This window comes from Bufo gargarizans, chromosome 2 (genome assembly GCF_014858855.1).
Source record: "Bufo gargarizans isolate SCDJY-AF-19 chromosome 2, ASM1485885v1, whole genome shotgun sequence".
Taxonomy (NCBI): domain Eukaryota; kingdom Metazoa; phylum Chordata; class Amphibia; order Anura; family Bufonidae; genus Bufo; species Bufo gargarizans.
Genome location: NC_058081.1, coordinates 14,865,351 through 14,882,125, shown reverse-complemented (window position 1 = coordinate 14,882,125; position 16,775 = coordinate 14,865,351). Strand labels below are relative to the sequence as shown.

At 41.9% G+C, this 16,775-nt stretch overlaps 1 protein-coding gene across 1 annotated transcript; it reads right to left on the bottom strand.

Moving 5' to 3' along the window:
• Window positions 1-7,332: 7,332 nt before the first annotated feature.
• On the bottom strand, window positions 7,333-8,280 carry LOC122925474 (olfactory receptor 6N1-like). Its single transcript, XM_044276831.1, has one exon. It carries the CDS (start codon window positions 8,278-8,280, stop codon window positions 7,333-7,335), a length of 948 nt encoding a protein of 315 aa, XP_044132766.1.
• Window positions 8,281-16,775: the final 8,495 nt, after the last annotated feature.

Genomic DNA, 16,775 nt, shown 5'->3' with positions numbered 1-16,775 from the left:
ACCCCGTGACAACCAAAACGGGGAAAGCACCAAATATGGAAAGTGTACGTGCAATCAGAAAACTACACGTTGCCCCCGGCAACCAGTCTGCATGCAACAGCGTCACGGTCAAATAGTAATTTGGCCGTGACAAAGACATGGGAAGGCAAACACAAACATAGGCACTTCAGCCCTATTGAACCACATGAAGTGAAATTAACCCATCCCGTAGCCAACCAAAGTTGGCAGCCTGCTACTGCAACAGGAGTTTCCTCCTTCTCCCAGTCCCCCTTGCGGAAGTCAGGCTGCATTCATGGGCAGTACGATGTCTTTCACATTGTCTGCTTCTCCCACTCAGACTCCTCCTGCTTCACTCCTATGTCAGTCATCAATAACGGAATGTGTGGGCAGGAAAGAACTCTACTATCTCTCGTGGTGGACAACATGCTGTAGGTCACTGTTTGATATTCTCACTGTGTGGAAATATGCATGCCATGGTGTACATCTTCATCAGCTTTTATGGTCAAGGACAATACATGTCTTTCACAATGCACTGAATTAATGTTTTTTGCATCAGCGATGATGTCCTTCTGACCCTTCTGACGATTGTGTCCGCCTTTCTGCAATGCCAGGCATTTATCCACCTCTTCTACCTCCTCCTCCATGGACCTGTAAGAGGCAGCCCTAAATCAACCAGCAGTATTCCCAGCACTTATATCTATGCAGACTGTCATGTTTCCCTCCGGCCACCAGAGGCCACTGTGACTAAACAGGAACCTGAGTAGTGCTGGCCAGAGGCTAAGAAAGAGTTAAGAAGTTTTTCCCAGGCTGTTGAAGAAGTTGCTGTGGCCTGGCTGAGATAACAGGGAGAGATGGACTGCTGAGAGATCACAGAAAAAGACTGGAGCAGCAGGAGGCTATATTAGCTGAGATTTTCCTGACAGCTGTGGAGCTGCACACAGAGGACTTCACTGTGTGTTCCAGAGAAGTGGGACCTGTGTGTAGAGACCAGCCGGATCCTTCCTGCCAGAGGTGGAGAGCTGCATCTGCCATAACCAGAGAAAGACAGACAAGCAAGCGACCGGACCTGGAGCCAGACTGCATCTTATTGGATTCAAGAGAATCTGCAGAACTGTGAGTGGCACCGGTGCTTATCTGTGATAGGTTATAGGGTCAGGGACTTAGTCAGTGCGCTGTAGAAGCGTCCCCTGGGTAGCAGGGCTAGATAGGGAATACGTGTTGAGAGTAGCTTGTAAGCTGTTTGCTGTTTAGCTTATTCTGTGTATATGCAAAATCCCATTATCACTGTTGTTGTTTTATGTTCACCTGTTAATACCATTACTGTATTGTTACTCAGGTTTTCCGGTAGTTTCATTTTGCTCCTTAATAAAGCAGGTTTTTGCTTCAGTCTCCTTGTCCGCTGTACTGTACTTGAATCCTGCTTTGCGGTCTCTCCCTCCTCTGACCGCTACAGACCCACTCTGTTCTCGAACAGCAGCAAGGAACAGCATCGCTCCCACTTCCCCTCCCTCCTATCGCATGTTTCAAGTCAAGTGTAATCCGTCTGTGTTGGAGCTGATTGGCCTGGACCAGAGTAGCCACACAGGCGAGCAGTTGCTTAATTACATCAAGCAGCAAACATCCCACTGGCTGTCAACTAGTGATGAGCGGGAGGTGCCATATTCGATTTCGCGATATTTCGCGAATATTCGAATGAATATTCGTGTTATATTCGTCGAAATCGAATATTCGTAATTATTCCAATTATCGCGAATAATATGCGATTATTTATCTTCATAGTATAAGGCAACGTCCCTATGCTAATTGACTATGGCTAGGCTAATATGTGTATTTTACAAAATTTCGTGATATTGCTCTAACTTCGTCTCTTAGAATATTACGAATATTCTAAAAGACAAAGTTAGAGCAATATTACGAAATTTCGTAAAATACACATATAGATTGTAATTTAGCTAATATAGTGCTATAATCCCTTTTTTTTCCTCTAATTTTTTTAGCCTCTTCTGAACTTAAGTTTTGTAAAATATGTACACTATAAAAAAATATTACTATAGCAGTATATTAGCTTAAATACAATCTATGTGTATTTTATGAAATTTCGTAATATTGCTCTAACTTCGTCTTTTAGAATATTCGTAATATTCTAAAAGACGAAGTTAGAGCAATATTAAGAACATTTGCAAAAGCCGAAATTGCGATGCGAGTAATATAACATGAAATAATCGCATGAAGATTTCAATTTAGCACTGCTATATTCCATATTCTAGCCTAATATGGAATATAGCTGTGCTAAGTTAGCACTGCTATATTCCATATTAGGCTAGAATATGGAGTATAGCAGTGCTAAGTTGAAATCTTCATGCGATTATTTCGTATTATATTACTCGCATCGCAATTTCGACTATTGCGAAATTTCGTAAAATACACATATAGATTAGATTGTAATTTAGCTAATATGGAATATAGCAGTAAGTTGAAAACGCCACTGACTGGAGCAGCCAGGAAGCCAGGAATCCAAAGGACAGGTAAGAACAACTTTAGGGAAGTGGGAAAGAAAAAAATATAATAATGAAAAAAAAAAAAAAAAACGAATATTCGATTTCGCGAATATATAGAACGATATTCTAAATATTCGCGAAATCTCGAAATTGCGATATTCGAGAAAAAAATTCACAATTCGAATATTCGCGCTCAACACTACTGTCAACCAGCCAATTCCACCTGGGCAATGTAGTCAGCGACAATTAGCTGCAACATCTTGGAGGAAATAACACATGATGCCTGCAAGGTGAACATCACTAGCCTTGTCATTCAACACTTTCTATAAAAGTACACTGCCTTGTGCAAGGTGTTATTCAATGTTCAGGAGACTGTCCTCACATTTTGGCCATTTTTACATGGCAAAGATTAGAGAAGAGTGAATTTCTCAAAAATTCTATTTGGACGGCTTGCCAAATATTCTAAAAAGACTCAATTAGATACAAATTTATTTGTGACGAATCACATTAAAAACAGCTATTTCCTGGCTGCTGAGAGCCTGTATATTGGTATAGAACACTGTGCATTGCAGAAACACGCGGTGCTAGAGAAACAGTACTGTAAGTCAGTATGACATGTAGATGACAGGAGTCAATCTTAGAATCACTTCACACTTCACTTATTTGGTCAGTTACGGGGCCAAAACTGACCAAATAATTCAAGTGATCTCAGCCTTACAGGTCAATGTTAGCGTCAGGTATAAACAACTGAGCAGTGAGCCAAGATTCTACTATAGAGTGAAAGAGCGCACTCCTTTTACACCATCATTAGCGGATTCCAAATAGATTTCTACAGAACCTGTTCTGTTACACACTGAGAAAAGTAGTGTCTCGCTGACGGAGTGGAGAGGGTGTCAGCAGTAAGTTTGTGATTGATGTCACTGTTCATTTTGCCCTTCTTCTCATCCGTCATAAGAACAATCCCCAAAAAACAAATCCGGTATTTTGAGCATCCTCCTTCACATGGTCAGCATTTGGTCAGTAATCCATCAGTATTGCTAAGGCCAAAACTGAGATGACACGTGAATAGAATATGTTTTGTGCCCACTTCTGATTTTGGCTACCAAATCATGATCCAATCCTGATGCAAAGTAGGGACCGTGTGATAGAGGCCTTACTGCTTCTGCAAAGACAGGATCAGTTGTGTTTCTCATTTTTCCGTCCTTCTGACAGATCAGAAGAAAGGAAAAATAAATAGTAATGTCAACAAGGCCAAACAGTCACAATAGCTGCCCAGTGACAGAGTGGTGAGGTGGCAAAAGGATGAGTAGTCAACATAGTGGCCAGGTAACAGAGTGTTGAGGTGGAGGGCAAAAGCAGTGGCAGTAACAGCACAAGATGGTGGGTGGCAGTAGAAGCATATGGCAGCAGGTATGTGGCATCAGGCAGGTGGCAACATCTGAATAGCGGCTGAAGCAGGTAGCCAGAAGAAACAAGTCCCTTTTCACAAAGTTTGGTTTTGATACCCAGAATGATCTAATCTGATGTATCAGGCACTGGCATGTGGAAATCCTGGCTGATCCCCCCTGATTCTTCTTTACAAAGGTCAGTCTCTCCACATTGTGGGTGGAAAGGCGAGTTCTCCTTGGGGTAATTACAGTATGTACCCAGCTGTACTAAACACCCGCTCTGATGCCACACTACTAGCCGGGCAGGAAAGCTTGCCCGGGGTAAACTCAGCCAGTTGCTTCCTGCCAAGGTTTTCTGGTGACATTGTACTTTATGTTAGCGGTTAATTTGTGTCAATATTTTTTCCTTTATTTCAAATTTCAAATTTACAAGGTAATAGACATTTTTTTTTGCGCCTCAGACAGCAACAAGGCTAGGTGCACCTGTGATGACACATCATAAAATAGTTATAAATGAACATTCCCCATATGTCTACTTTATGTTGTTGTCTTTTTGTCAGAAGGCTAAGGCCCCTTTCACACTGGGCGAGTATTCCGCGCGGATGCGATGCGTGAGTTGAACGCATTGCACCCGCACTGAATACCGACCCATTCATTTCTATGGGGCTGTTCACATGAGCGGTGATTTTCACGCATCACTTATACGTTGCGTGAAAATCGCAGCATGTTCTATATTCTGCGTTTTTCACGTAACGCAGGCCCCATAGAAATGAATGGGGTTGCGTGAAAATCGCAAGCATCCGCAAGCAAGTGCGGATGTGGTGCGATTTTCATGCACGGTTGCTAGGAGACGATCGGGATGGAGACCCGATCATTATTATTTTCCCTTATAACATGGTTATAAGGGAAAATAATAGCATTCTGAATACAGAATGCATAGTAAAACAGTGCTGGAGGGGTTAAAAAAATAAAAAATAATTTACTCACCTTAGTCCACTTGATCGCGAAGCCCGGCATCTCCTTCTGTCTCCTTTGTTGAATAGGACCTGTGGTGAGCATTAATTACAGGAACAGGACCTTTGATGACGTCACTCCGGTCATCACATGGTACGTCACATGATCTTTTACCATGGTAAAAGATCATGTGACGTACCATGTGATGACCGGAGTGACATCATCAAAGGTCCTTTCCTGTATTTAATGCTCACCACAGGTCCTATTCAACAAAGGAGACAGAAGGAGATGGCGGGCTTCGCGATCAAGTGGACTAAGGTGAGTTAAACTTAATTTATTAATTTTTTTAACCCCTCCAGCGCTATTTTACCATGTTATAAGGGAAAATACTACAATCTACAGAGCACTGATCCCAAACCCGAACTTCTGTGAAGACGTTCGGGTTTGGGTACCAAACATGCACAATTTTTTTCACGCGAGTGCAAAACGCAATACAATGTTTTGCACTCGCGCAGAAAAATCGCGGGTGTTCCCGCAACCCACCCGCCTCTTATCCGGGCCAAAAATGTGACGCCTGTGTGAAAGAGGCCTTAGAATTTTAGAAACAATTTTTTAAGAAAATTTCCAAAACCAATTTTAAACACTAATTCAGTTATGTAAGGGACTTACATAATAGAAACCACCCAAAATGATCCCACCCCTAAAATTATTGAAAACTGATGTTACAAACTTTGATAACCTTTGAGATATTCCACAAGCATTAAAGGAAAATGGAGGTGGAATTTCAAAATTGTATTTATTTATTTTTTTGCATATTTTTTTATGTTAACCATTTTTTTCTCCCAATACAGCAAGGGTTAACAGCAAGATAAACCTTAATGTTAATTACCCTGATTCTGTAGTTTACAGAAACACCCATTATGTGGTAGTAAACTGCTCTATAGGGACATGGCAGTGGTCAGCAGAGAACGAGTGCCGAATAGTTTTTGGAGGGCAGATTTTGTTGAAATGGTTTTTGGGCAACATGTATTTGAAGTGACCCTGATGTACACCTACAGTGGCATCCCCAAAAAGTGACCCGATATTGGAAACTACACCTCTCAAGGAGTTTAGTAAGGGGTGTACTGAGCACTTTGAACCCAGAGGTGTTTATACATAATTTAGAAACCCTTGGCTTTGAAAAAGATTTTTTTTTTTTATAATAAATTGTTACTTTAGCCCCAAATTTTTCATTTTCACAAGGGCTAACATGAGAAAAAGCACCCCATAATTGGCACTTCACATGTGGTTATAAACTGCCCTCCTTCTCCCCATCATCATTATAGTGGCCTGGCCACATCCATAAGCAATGTAGTGTTGTTGTGGTCTTCATCATTGTCAACTTGATCAGCTACTGCTTCTGCTGCCCTCCTCTTCGTTATCTTCCACTCCATTGTCAGTTACCATAACTGAATGTGTGGACAGGAAACAATTATATGCTGCTGCCGCTAGCCCTACTCGACCACACGTCTAATGCCTTGTCCGTCAGGTTCCATACTGTCCTGCAGATACTAATGCCCCTGCTGCCATTAATACTACCCCTGCACAGTCACACATCTCATGCCTTTTCTGTCAGGTTCCATACTGTACTGCTTCTGCTGCTATGGCCCCACTGCCACTTCTAATACCACTAAGCAATTGCCCATCTCCTGCCCTGTCTGTCAGAATCTCTACTGTACTGCTGCCACTTCAGCCACTACTGCCCCTGCTGCCACTAGTACTACCCCTGCACAGCTTCTCATCCTCTGACTTGTTTGTCAGATTCCATACTGCTCTGTTGCTGCTGCTGATCCCAGAAAGTGAGAACTTTTTACAGTGTTTTAAAAAACAAAACAAAAGCAATTGCTTCTTCAATTTCCTAGAACTCAGACCCACTGTCACCGACTCATATATTTCTAGCTGTGGAATTGGTGGAGATAGAATATGTATTATATATGCTGTATGTATTCTACATAACACTATACCTGTTGCTACTCCCCAAAAATTGATCATTTTTGGACTGTTTGTTGAAATTCCAGATGTCATTGCTACTTTATATACCATTGTTCCAGAGGGCTTCATTTTTGGAGTTTTTTTTATTTTTATTCTTTTTCAAATCAGACAGTGCAGGGTTTTTTAAGCATGCTGATTGTTACAACGACCATACATTTACGAATAGCTATATACGGCTCTGTCACTATGACATTGCTAAAGTTGTTTTGGTGTTAAAGAGCTGATTACCGATTCAGGTCAAATTTATTTGGACCAAATTGAATCTGCCTACCGATACATTTCAGACTAAGGGTCCATTCACACGTCCGTAACGTGTTTTGCGGATCCACGGAATATAGAAACGAATAGAATATGCCTATTCTTGTCCGCAATTATTTGTCATGTAGCCATGATTATTCAAGCATGTGAGCAGTCTTAGATGATGATGCTGTATTTGTAGGTGCATCCTACCAAACATTGATTTATGAACAATTGCCACATATGACAAATTTAAGAAATGTTCCCCTTACTGCTTTCTTAATGTCTTTATTTCTCAGACTGTATATAATGGGGTTGATCAAGGGAGTAAACACAGTATACAGCAGGGAGAGGATTTTACTGATGGTCAATGTTTGTTCTCTTGTTGGAACAATATAAACTGTAAACAAAGTGCAGTAGAATATGGAGACCACAATGAGGTGGGAGCTACAGGTGGAGAAGGCTTTCTGTCTACCAGTACTGGATGGGATCCTCAAGATGACAGAAACAATTTGAACATAAGACAATACAATCATTATGGGCGGTGTGATGACCGTCGGTATACTTAGTAAGTAGGTTTCAAGTTGGACGAAGTAGGTACCAGAACAGGCAATTTCTATCAAGGGAACAAGGTCACAGAAGAAATGGTCAATGATATTTGGACCACAAAAGTTTAACATCAATGTCATTAGAACATCAACGAATGCAGCGGAAAATCCTAACAACCAGCAGGTGGCAATCAATCTCATACAATGTGCACTTGTCATGATTGAAGTATAATGAAGAGGATTACAGATGGCCACATATCTGTCATAGGACATCACTGTGAGAAGAAAGCACTCAAATATCTCTAAACTACAGAAAAAATAAAACTGAATAAAACAGCCAGAAAATGTAATAGTGACCCCATTATTCAGTAGACAGTGGAGCATGTTGGGAACAATATCAGTTGTTAATAAGATGTCACTTATGGACAATTGTGAGATGAAGAAGTACATTGGAGTGTGGAGGTTCTTGCTGGAGGACACCAGGGTGATGATCAGGAGGTTCCCACATATTGTTCCATAGTAAACCACGAGGAGAACACAGAACAGGAATGTTGTTACATATTGACTGCCTTGAAATCCTAGAAGGATAAACTCTTTGACCACAGTCAGATTGTTCTCCTGCATACAGAACAACCATGTAGATTTCATTGCTAAAACTTTCACTGTATTTATCATAAAGTAGGACACACTGAGGCAGGAGCATCAAACTGGTGTAAAGTAGAACTGGCTTAGTTGCCCATTGCAACAAATCAGATTCCATCTTTCATTTTTGACAGCTCCTTTGGAAAAATTAAAAGTGGAATCTGATTGGTTGCTATGGGCATCTAAGCCAGTTCTACTTTACACCAGTTTGATAAATCTCACTCACTGTTCTTTATATAATACATTCCAGAAACTCAATGTTAAAATAGCAAATGATCAAATTTTTGGAAATTTGGTTCTAATTTGATCACAACAGTCATCAGATTTGATTTGGTTTCAAATAAATTTGGCCTAAATCAAAAATGCCTCTATTGTCCTGAAAAGTTGTGTATGACACCATGGTCATCTACGTAGGACTGCATCCAAACTCTTTTAGGCTCCTTAAAGCCAAGACAACATTAGTAATGGCAAACTGATGATAGGGCTATACCTCAGTTTGTTTTTAATTTACAAAAAAACAGTATAAAAATTACCTTTTTTCAGTGGCAGATGCTTCTTCTTTTTCTACATTTTGTGCCAGATGAATCACAAAAATTTCAGATTTTCTGAAATCCAAAACTTTTAGAAAATTCATAATGAATCTGATTCATGCTGAATCGATTTGCTCATCTCTAGGAACAACATACATTTTTTTTCTTCAGTTCTTAGACACGGCAAGTTTAGCGGTTTTAATCACATATTTACTTGGTTCACAGCTTACGGTTACAATCTCTCAATGGGATGTCACATAACACTTACTAGTTTCCAGCTTAATCTTTAAGTTATCATTTATACAACTCATGTCCAGTTTTTTTTTTTCCTGTCTGACGTACGGCAGCAGCCTAATCGGTTGACACACTCTTCGGCTCCTTCCTAGGCCCATAAAGCTCTCCCACCCATGTTCTCCCCTGCGGCTCCATTCCACTCTCACTCAGCACCAGCGGGGAGTCTCCATACTTCACCCACTCCTTCCACTCAAGTAACACTCAAGTGTATACATACAAGTTTTGGGTGAATGTCACCATTCGCCTGGTGGCAACTCATCACTTGGATCTATGTGCCAACCTTTTACTGCATAATCATAGCTCACTTGTCAAGCACCTCACGGTCTGTGAATTTCATCATCAAACTGTGTAAGTCCAGCTCCTCTTCTCAGCACCAGCATGGGGAAACTTCATCACTCTTTCTGGCGAGCATCTGTGACAGTCACTCATCCCCAGCCAGGAAATCTGCCCTCATTTCTACAGTCACTGCCCCCAGGGCTGCAACCCTCTCTCACTCATGGTTGCCCAGCTGCAGTCTCCCAAGTAATAGGACACCTTCACTCTCTTTTATCTGCTGTTCTTCCCTCAAGCAGCAGGGTCAGTGTTGACTGGAGCTCAAGTCAGTCCATCATTTAAAGGTCTTTCCTGAATTCTACTACATTTCTAACCTGGGTTTACAATATGTTTCACATTCTCCAATCACCTCCAGTGCTTTGCCATACTTTATATTACTCTAGTCTCCTGTATCTGCAAACATTTCTCCTTTACCTTCATTCATAGATATGGCAAAGTCTTAGGCTAGGTTCATATATGCACCCAAAGGCACAGTATACAATATAGGAATTGCCGGATTGGACATATGCCAAACATCTCCGGCACCTGATGGATCTCATTCACTGTAATTGGGTTCAGTGGATCTTTAGCATGAATGACATCATTCTGCTGGTCAAAATGCTACTGGTAATTTGTCCTTTTTTGGCGCTATATGCGAAGGAGGATCCTGACAGAATCTCCGCCGAAGATGTGGACCTAGCATTAGAAATTTCTGCAACAAATTTGCCTAATATGAATTCACCCTTAGGCCTCTTGCAGACAAACGTCATGGCTCCAAGCCCGTGCTGCGGCCCGCAAATTGCAGTCCGCAATGCACGGGCATAGACCCTGGGCCAGCCGCATGCCGATCACGACCCCATTTACATCCGTTCCGCAAAAAGATAGGACAAGTTCTATCTTTTTGTGGAATGAAAGCACAAAACGGAACACCACACGAGGGGTTCCGTTCTGTGCTTCCGTTCTGCACCATTCTGCATCTCCGGATTTGAGGACCCATTTAAGTCAATGGGTTTGCATCCGTGATGCGGAATGCACGCGGAACAGTGCCCGTGTATTACAGCAACGGGACACCTATGGTAGTCTGCAAGAGGCCTTATTGTCATTAGATAATTCTTAGGTCATTCCTTAAAAGACATTTCTAATTTATTTATTTTTTGGACAAAAGCTTTACCTTAACTTATTTGTTCCTATGGAAGCCAAAGTAGAGCACCTTAAAGTGGCCATACCTAGAGGATGGTATGTTTAAAAAAACATCAAAGTAATAAAAAAAATACTGTTTGTTGTGTATTTCTTCACCGTTCACATCTGGCCACAACATAAAAAAAAAAAAAAAAGAAGCTTTGAGAAAACACCAGGAAAATGCTGAAAAATAAAAATTTGTGTAAAACTACTCTAAGCTGCATGTTTGCGTTCAGTCTTAGGGCTCCTCTACACATTATTTTTTTAGCATTGTCATGTCTTTCATACCGTTTTTACGTTTTAATAGTTTTAATTTTATTATGTAACTTTTATAACTATAATTAATTTGTCTGCAGACTACAAAAGCACCACAAACAAAAGTGGATGTAATGTGGAATTTGCAATAATGTACTTTAGACTTTAAAATAACATCTGGATGCAGATAAAAATGCTGTATAAATTGCTACACAAACTGTGTGTGAATCCAGCCTATCGGGATGAGTCGGGCCCACGGATACTATCAGCATTTTACAGTAAACATTTGCAAATTTTTGGTGTGCAGACACACATATCCAGAGGTGCAGTCAGTGAGGTGCAGAGTAAAAGTGACAAAGCATTCATGGAAGACGCTCTTGATACATCTAAGTTCGGTAATTTGTACGTTCAACATCAATAATTTCTCCTGACCGTACTTTCAATCTGCATTTTCATGGAGTTTATACACTTATTTTTTTCTTGCAGAAAATTCTATTTACCAAAGTCATAGAATTACCATGAATGATGAAATCTTGTGTCTTCTGTCAGATGATGTGCAGTAGTCAGGCACTTGAGCATTTTATATAGGTTGTACCTGCACATACAGTTGTGTTCAAAATTATTCAACCCCCACTGAAATTGAGTGTTTTGGCCAGTTTGACATTGATTTTGATCATTTCAGTCATCTTGTTTACAATTATATCACAGAGGCCCTTGTAAGTCAGACAAATATAACATAACATTTATAATGAAATAACCACAAATGTCTTTTCTGTGCTCACATCATTATCAGTTTTATTCAACCCCCAAGTGACATTCAATCTTAGTACTTAGTACAACATCCTTTTCCAGTTATAACAGCTTTTAAACGTGAAGCATAGCTTGACACAAGTGTCTTGCAGCGATCTACGGGTATCTTCGCCCATTTTTCATGGGCAAAAGCCTCCAGTTCAGTCACATTCTTAGGCTTGCACGCTGCAACTGCTTTCTTTAAGTCCCACCAGAGGTTCTCAATCGGATTTAAGTCTGGTGACTGCGATGGCCACTTCACAATGTTCCAGCCTTTAATCTGCAACCATGCTCTAGTGGACTTGGAGGTATGCTTGGGATTATTGTCCTGTTGAAAGGTCCAACGTCTCCCAAGCCTCAGGTTTGTGACGGACTGCATCACATTTTCATCCAATATCTCCTGGTACTGAAGAGAATTCATGGTACCTTGCACACGCTGAAGCTTCCCTGTACCTATAGAAGCAAAACAGCCCCAAAGCATGATTGACCCCCCCCCATGCTTCACAGTAGGCAAGGTGTTCTTTTCTTCATAGGCCTTGTTCTTCCTCCTCTAAACGTAGCGTTGATCCATGGGCCCAAACAGTTCTAATTTTGTTTCATCAGTCCACAGAACACTACCCCAAAACGTTTGTGGTTTGTCCACATGATTTTTGGCATACTGCAGTCGACTCTTCTTATTCTTTGGAGACAGCAAGGGAGTTCTGGCATTGAGGCCTTCATTACGCAGTGTGCGCCTTATTGTCTGAGCTGAAACTTCAGTACCCACTTCTGACAAATCTTTTTTCAGTTCCTCAGCAGTCACACAGGGACTTTTCTCCACTTTGCGCTTCAGGTAGCGCACAGCAGTCGAAGTCAGCATCTTCTTTCTGCCACGACCAGGTAGCGTTTCAACAGTGCCCTTTGCCTTGAATTTGCGAATGATGCTTCCTATGGTGTCTCTTGGTATGTTTAACATCTTTGCAATCTTCTTATAGCCATTGCCCTTTCTGTGAAGAGAAATCACCTCTTCTCTTGTCATCCTGGACCATTCTCTTGACTTCACCATGTTTGTAAACACACCAGTAAATGTCTAGAAGGAGCTGAGTATCACAGTCCTTTTAAATCTGCCTAATTGGTGCGTATTATGCTTAAGTGCTGCTCCTTGACATCCACAGGTGTTTTCAATACCTGATCGAAAACACTTGAATGAACCTCTGTTCTTAAGAGTGGTAGTCTTTAAGGGGTTGAATAATTGTGTCAATGAAGAAATTACAAAAAAAAAAACATTTAATACTGTATTACAAAAACAACTGATGTCATTTTAGTTGTATTTGGTTCTTTAAAAAGTCCTTGTAAGATTTCATTCTGAACACAATAACAAATGTACACTAAATTCCCTAAAACCCTTTACAGCATTGGGGGTTGAATAATTTTGAACACAACTGTATACATAGCAAGAACGGAAGAGACCTTGGGGACAATAAGGAGATTTATTCATCATTGCCTTATGGGTCTCCAGTGATCCACTGTAGTCTAAAAACAGAATTATTGACAATTAGCAGTCTGTTCCACGTATTACACAGGTCAATTATTTTAGAAGAGAAAAGAAAGAAAGGAAAGAACGAATAGAATACTAAAAATGTCAAATACTATGTTGGTGTGATAGGGAGGCAGGGGGAAATAATTTCATATAGTTTATCAACTTGAGTTTTACACTGGAGATTTTTTTTTTCTGACTCTGCATATTTTATGGAGCAATAGACATTGGCCACAAATCTTTTTGTGGCACCGATACTGCAGTATTTCCAAAGTCAACTGCCTGTAGCAGTTTCTTTTTATTGCGCCTCTATGTCTTTAGGTTCCAAAAAACAGACTTGCAAACTATTTCATGCTTTGTGTGACTATGCATGTTAGGCACAAAAATGTCAGGAATTCGGAATGGTTCCAAAGGAAAGACTGAGGTCCAGGCCTTCACAGAGCCAGAATCTTGACAGTAACAGTAACAGTAGAAATGGTAGTAGTAGTTTTCAGTTGTCCTTGGCTTTGGAAAGGCACAACATTATCATTGAGGAGAAAGAGGATGAGGTTGTGCATTTGATGGCTCACTCCTTCTCTTAGTCACAGCAGAATGAGTCTGAGGTTGCTTCTCTGCCTTACTGCCCCTTCCTAGTGGGGCACCTTCCTTTTTCCTAAGAAGTGTCAAAAAAAATTCCACCATGCTCTACAGCAGATAGTCAAAAGAGTCTCCCTGTTGAATCAGGAGTAGGGCCAAGAAGCTCATCATGATATCTCACAGTGTGATCAAAGTGGCATGGAGGGGGAGGACTCTAATGATGATTGTATGATGGACAGGACCTGGGAGCTGGATCGGCAACATTAGAGGAGGAGGATGGTGGCAGCGGCAGCAATACAGAGCAGATGAGATGTACCTCCAAAAGAACTGCCAGGGCCATATCTGCTTTAGGATCTGGTGATTCTGCCGACACTGTGGGTGGATTAGGCCCAAAATGTGTCACAGCTAAGCTATACTCAACTTCTCCCACTCAGATTCCCCCTTGCTTCACTCCTATGTGAATATGTGATGCATGCCATGGTGGACACCTTCATCAGCTTTTACGGTCAAGGACAATACATGTCTTTCACAACGCACTGAATGAATGTTTTTTTCAGCAGCAATGATGTCCTTCTGACCCTTCTGACGATTGTGTCCGCCTCTCTCCAATGCCAGGCATTTATCCACTTCCTCTACCTCCTCCTCCATGGTCCCACTCTGTTCTCAACAGCAGCAAGGAAAACCATCGCTCTCACTTCCCCTCCTTCCTTTCACATGTTTCAAGTCAAGTGTAATCCGTGTGTGTGGGAGCTGATTGGCCTGGACCAGAGTAGCCACACAGGCGAGCAGTTGCTTAATTACATCAAGCAGCAAACATCCCACTGGCTGTCAACCAGCCAATTCCACCTGGGCAATGTAGTCAGTGACAATAGCTGCAACATCTTGGACACATGATGCCTGCAAGGTGAACATCACTAGCCTTGTCATTCAACACTTTCTATAAAAGTACACTGCCTTGTGCAAGGTGCTAACAATGTTCAGGAGACTGTCCTCACATTTCGGCCATTTTTACATGGCGAAGATTAGAGATGAGTGAATTTCTCAGAAATTTGATTTAGTCGGCTTGCCAAACATTCTAAAAAGAACCAATTCGATACAAATTTATTTGTGACGAATCACATTAAAAACAGCTATTTCCTGGCTGCTGAGAGCCTGTATATTGGTATAGAACACTGTGCATTGCAGAAACACGCTGTGCTAGAGAAACAGTAGTTTAAGTCAGTATGACATGTAGATGACAGGAGTCACACTTCACTTATTTGGTCAGTTACGGGGCCAAAACTGAGCAAATAACTCAAGTGATCTCAGCCTTATAGGTCAATGTTAGCGTCAGCAGTGAGCAGTGAGCCAAGATTCTACTATATAGTGAAAGAGCGCACTCCTTTTACACCATCATTAGCTAATTCCACATAGATTTCTAGAGAACCTGTTCTGTTACACACTGAGAAAAGTAGTGTCTCGCTGACGGAGTGGAGAGGGTGTCAGCAGTAAGTTTGTGTTGATGTCACTGTTCATTTTGCCCTTCTTCTCATCTGTCATAAGAACAATAGTGTTGAGCGCGAATATTATCACAAATTTATTGTGAATATCGGCACTTAGCAACATCCCTAGCAACCAATAGGAAAGTTGCCTATAGGACTAGGAGTAGTGTTGATCGCAAATTTTGTTTGGCAAATTTTATCGCAAATTTTCCGATTGCCGATTTCGCAATCAAGAAAATAATGACTGGAGATCTCAAACTCTCATATTTGTGAATATATGACGAATATTCGCCTAAATATTCACAAAATATTGTGAATTTGAATATTGCCCCTGCCACTTATCACTAAAGAAGAACCACCAAAAACAGATCATGTCTTTTGAGCATCCTCCTGAGGATGAGGAGTCAACACAGTGGCCAGGTAACAGAGTGGTGAGGTGGAGGGCAAAAGCAGTGGCAGTAACAGCACAAGATGGTGTGCTAGGCTGGTACTGCCTTTTTGGAGAAGTAATGACGGCTTGGGACTCTCCACCTCCGCTCGGCACAAGCCATCAGTTCTCTGACAGATGCAGAGTCCACCACATGGAAAGGGAAGGACTGTAGTACCAGCAACTTGGCAAGGAGCACATTCAGCATGCATACTAATGTCTATTTGCAATCACCTCTGGGATTGATTGCTGACAAAATGACTGACAAGGATTAGGAGGAGGAGGGGCAGGAGCATCAGGACCAGTAGATAATGGGAAGGAAACACAGCTCCCTTCTGCTGAGGTGGTGGAGCCTTGACTTGCATAAGGGGTGCGGGCCACTAGGTGATGCAACGGTTGCTGCCTCAGGCTGTACCACTACATTAGAAACACGGTTTTCCCAGGCCACTTTACGGTGATGCTGCATATGTTTATGCAGGGCCGTGGTGCCAACATTGGCACTCTGGCCACACTTCAGCTTCTGCAAACAGATTCTGCAAATGGCCATGCTGACTTCCTTCTGTGGCTTGATGAAAAATTGCCACACCACCGTCTATAGCATTTTCCACCCACCCCTCTGTGCTGACTGCCTGATACCGCTGCCTCTGTGAACCCCTGCACCGCTACTTCTTTCCGGACAGGTAGGCTCCTACATAGTGTGAGGTCTACCACGGGCACTTTTGGTTCCCCGGGCACTGCTGCCACCCTGCTGACTCACAGCCACACTACTACCCTGCTAGCTCAGTCGCTGCCTCACACGCAAGCTGCCACCCTTTTCTCCTGATGATGATGAAGCTCCCTCTTTGCTGGGCTCTCACATGCGATCAGCCACATCGTCATCCATGACTGTCTGCATGTCTCAGGGCCACATGCCTGACCGCTTGCAGAACCAGCTCCCGTGTGACTCTCATTGTCGGGCAGTAGCTGCTGTCTGTCCTCTAGAATCTCATCCTCGCTGAAAAGTGAAGCCGAGTCGACAGCATACAATACTTCTCGAGCTTAGGGAACAGAAAATGACAGATGCAGGTTGAGGACAGGTGGGGGCACAGAGCTTGTTCCCGGCCATGCCAACTAAGGGT

Excerpts from the sequence above, each read along its gene's own strand:
- LOC122925474 (XM_044276831.1), bottom strand. The coding sequence starts at position 8,280 with ATGCAGGAGAACAATCTGACTGTGGTCAAAGAGTTTATCCTTCTAGGA.